The sequence below is a fragment of the Trachymyrmex septentrionalis genome, unplaced genomic scaffold (genome assembly GCF_001594115.1).
Source record: "Trachymyrmex septentrionalis isolate Tsep2-gDNA-1 unplaced genomic scaffold, Tsep1.0 scaffold29, whole genome shotgun sequence".
Taxonomy (NCBI): domain Eukaryota; kingdom Metazoa; phylum Arthropoda; class Insecta; order Hymenoptera; family Formicidae; genus Trachymyrmex; species Trachymyrmex septentrionalis.
The window spans coordinates 1,044,846-1,048,809 of NW_017305451.1; the positions used below are offsets into that span (position 1 = coordinate 1,044,846).

Consider the following 3,964-nt stretch of genomic DNA (forward strand, 5'->3'; position numbering starts at 1 on the left):
TCGTATACGTATTAACCGGTCTTGCATGTATACATATCATTACATCAGCACAAATACATACTACGCAAAAAGAGAGCGCGAAATAATAAATATAGGTATATTACGTCTTGTATTTTCATCTGATATTGTTCTTAAAATAATAACGCGTCACATTTTTTTTTAACATATAGAATTTATGTCATATCTCTATTGACAATACCGCACTACGTGCGCATTTATAATATATTGGAATTATGTTTTAAAATTAAAATTACTTCCCTCCTCTTCCACCTTTTTCTAGTAACATTAAGTGCATTGTAATGTGCAGAGCCATTATACATTGCATTACGGTAAACGACCAGATGACCTCGTTTAATATCCATTTTATGAAACATTTCCGGAACTCATAAAACCGGTTACGCATCATGCGGATCCAATTTTTGTTACGGGAAAGAAATAAATACGACTTTCTTGAGTCTTGACTCTTGAGTGTTATGAAAAAGAAATGAGTACGACTTGTTGGGTAAGAAATGAGTATTTAAGTAATCGTTTATGTTTTGGACATGTCATCTGAGAAATCAAATGATCTCTTGGATAATATCACCGCCTTAAACAGTACTATATTAAGAGGGAAGATCATTGCATGATATAAAAGAAATCAAATTTTTTTACATTTTTGTAATGGAATTTTAAAAATATATATAATCCTTATTGATTTATATTTTATTTTTTATATGCTTAGACAGAACGCGACTTACGTACGTCACAACTGCTGCTGTGGGCGTTAGCACGGCAGTTTTTTTCATCTGGTGGTGGTGGAATAGAAAACAAAAGCCTCAGCCACCGTCAAAGTGGCGAAAAGTCGGAGAACTAAGTGATATGATGGTGTTCCCGGTTAAATCACTCGGTGCAGTTCGCATGACAGAGATGGAATGCACCACGTTGGGACTGAAGTCCGGATGGTTGAGGGATCGAACACTGCTCGTTATCGATCTTGAGGGTCGATTTCTTACCGCCAGACAGTTTCCCAAAATGGTCAATGTGAGAAACTGCGAAATTTATTTTCTTTATTGTTATAGAGTTAAAGAGAGTAGAGAATAATTTTTTAGAATCATTTTAATATTTATACAGTAACTATTTAATACCCTTTCGTACTTAATGTAATTATTATACATATATTACATTATATATTAGAATATACAAAAAAATAAGTTAACGAAAAGGATATTAAGAATATGGATACACATTTTACCGAACGTAGATCGAAGAAGTTGATCGATACTGCTAATATAAACACAGTTAGTTAATCATGTTTTCTTTTTATTATTTATACGAGTATACATATTCTAATGCTCAATTAAAAATGAAGCTATTTAATAATTCCAACTATGGAAGCTATCATCCATTTTTTTGTTACGTTAAAGGTATCGCCTAGTTTTTCCGGTTCCGTGCTTACGCTTCGTGCTCCAGGTATGATGTCGGTGTCGGTCGACCTTGCACAATTCCGTGGTAAAGGTTTCCGAGTCGCTGTATGGGGTCAAGCGGTACCGGCACGCGATTGTGGTGAGGAAGTTGCCCGATGGCTGTCGCGTTTTCTTTTTCAAGAAGATACCGGATGCCGGCTGGTTTATTATCCGTTAGATCGACCAGTGAGAACAGTGCGACAGAGAAATCTAAAAGTATTTCCTTTACTACAAGAGACAGACTCGGTAAGTACTTGCAACGATAAAAGATATATATAAGATTATTTTTAATATAATTATTTTTTTTTATTTGTTTATTTATATCTTAAACATCTTAACCATATTCTAACTATCCTAATCATCCCTCAGAAATGTTTCTAACAGAGAGAAACTCACTCTTCTAACGTATTATGCACTTCCGTTATAACGAAGTTGACTAATAATTAAAAACTGACAAATACAAGTCATACATGATTGACGGTGTAGAAATTTGAACACAAACAAAATATAGTCGTGCATATATAATCGTTAAAATACCAAATATTACGTTTTAATTCATTTTTCGAACTGAAGATGGTTCGAAAAATGAACTCTCGAAATTCATTGATTTGATTTTTTTCTATCATTTCTGTTACTAACGTTATTATTGATAAATATCCCGACATAATTTATCAATAATTGATGATGCAAGAAAAAAAATCCTTACGTTGTTTATATGACATTAAGAAGAGTCATAGAAAATATGATTGTGAAAGTAGAAAATACAATTTTATATATGTATAAATATAATAATTTTGAATTAATCATAAAGAATGATTTCATTAAATTGTTTTAAATGAAAACTGTAAAAAATGTCACAGGGAGCTTATCCAGATGAAACAAGCTTCAGTATGATCAACGAAGCTTCAGTAGCAGATCTTAATACCCGACTAAACGAACCAGTCACGCCGCAGAATTTTCGCATGAATTTCGTGGTCAAGGGTGCCACTGCTTTTGAAGAAGATAAATGGGATTGGGTAAAGATCGGGAACGTAATTCTGAGAAACGTTAGACCCTGCACAAGATGTATTTTTACTACTATAGATCCGGAAACCGGCACAAAACATGCTAATGCGGAGCCTCTGAAAACTTTGAAAACGTACATATGTATATTAAAAAATATATAGTTGTAAAATAATATTTTTAAGATTTTCTTAATCAATGTAATATATAGCAAAAAAGTATATAACACATACAAAATATTTTACGCAAAAGTTGTCGAAAAATTTAGTATAACTAGAGTACCTCGTGCCGCTAATAACGAAAAATTTGTTTTGTACAGTTATAGACAGATAACCGATCCGCAAATTCGACCTGCAATTGGTGACAGTCCAGCTATGGGAATTCATCTTGGATTGCGAGGGCCAAACGGAATAGTTCACTTAGGCGATCCAATTTATGTGGGCATCCCGGAAGAAGAAACATCATCTTTGGTTTCACCATCATAGCTATACCGTTGGGACTCTTGCGAGATTTCAGAACATGAACTCGATACAGATTTAATAATCGAGGACCAAAACATGTGAAAAGCGGAGTTCCAGAATGATGAAATATTGATAGTTATATAGGGTGTCTCAGAAATAAGGCCACATTGGAAATCATAGAATGGATCAAGAACAATAAAATCTGATATCATTTTGAGATATTTGCTGTAGTTTTCAAATTAAAAAAGGAAACGTATAAGCCAATGTGCGATGATAAGCAATATGCGCCAGATTGTCAAATATTATACACATACAGACACTCGACATGCATAATTATCCATGAATAGGCCAATTTAATGAATGTGTGCAAAGTTGATTTATGTTAGCCAAATCGTCTGAAGGTACCTTTATACGAATCTGGTCTACAAATTCTATCAAGGCCTAGTGATCTTTATCAATTTTATATTAATATTTATATCATACAGTATTTGTCTAATTTTTGTAAAAACTTTGTCATAAGTACATAAATACGATAGAGAACGTCAATAAACGATCAAAGTTAGAAGTTTCTAATAATACAATATATATTCTTCGTTAAATCAATTTATTTAAGATATGATTGCGAAATATTTGTCATAAATATTTTTGTAAACAGATAATAAGTATTTTTGTAAAAAATTGTAATAAATCATTAATGTATTTTTAAATGATAATATTCGTACATATATACAACGAGCAGAAAAATGATTGTAAAAACTAGTTTTCTCATACAATATTATTAGGAGTGGACATATAATATAATCATCCATTCATATTTTAGGAATATTGTTTAATATTATATAATTTTAATAAAATATTATTAAAACATTACATTTAATATTATAAGAATATGCCTAAAATATTATCTATTATTAAATAATAATTTTTATTTATATTTCAGATTAATTGCGTTGAAAGTCCGACAATCATATCGGCACGCAATTATATAATTTCTGAAATTAATTATTTAAATGAATATATACTATATAATAGTTCAACATCTTAACATTCAGACCATAG

At 31.3% G+C, this 3,964-nt stretch overlaps 1 protein-coding gene across 1 annotated transcript in view; it reads left to right on the forward strand.

Annotated features, from left to right (window-relative positions):
• The window catches only part of LOC108749496 (mitochondrial amidoxime reducing component 2), a 6,327-nt gene extending 2,869 nt beyond the window's left edge, over positions 1–3,458 (forward strand). The window contains exons 2-5 of the mRNA XM_018488259.1: positions 722–1,020; positions 1,404–1,688; positions 2,303–2,580; positions 2,764–3,458. Coding sequence (XP_018343761.1) covers positions 722–1,020; positions 1,404–1,688; positions 2,303–2,580; positions 2,764–2,929 — 1,028 coding nt within the window. The 3' untranslated portion in view covers positions 2,930–3,458. The remainder of the gene's footprint in view (positions 1–721; positions 1,021–1,403; positions 1,689–2,302; positions 2,581–2,763) is intronic.
• The last annotated feature ends 506 nt before the right edge of the window (positions 3,459–3,964 follow it).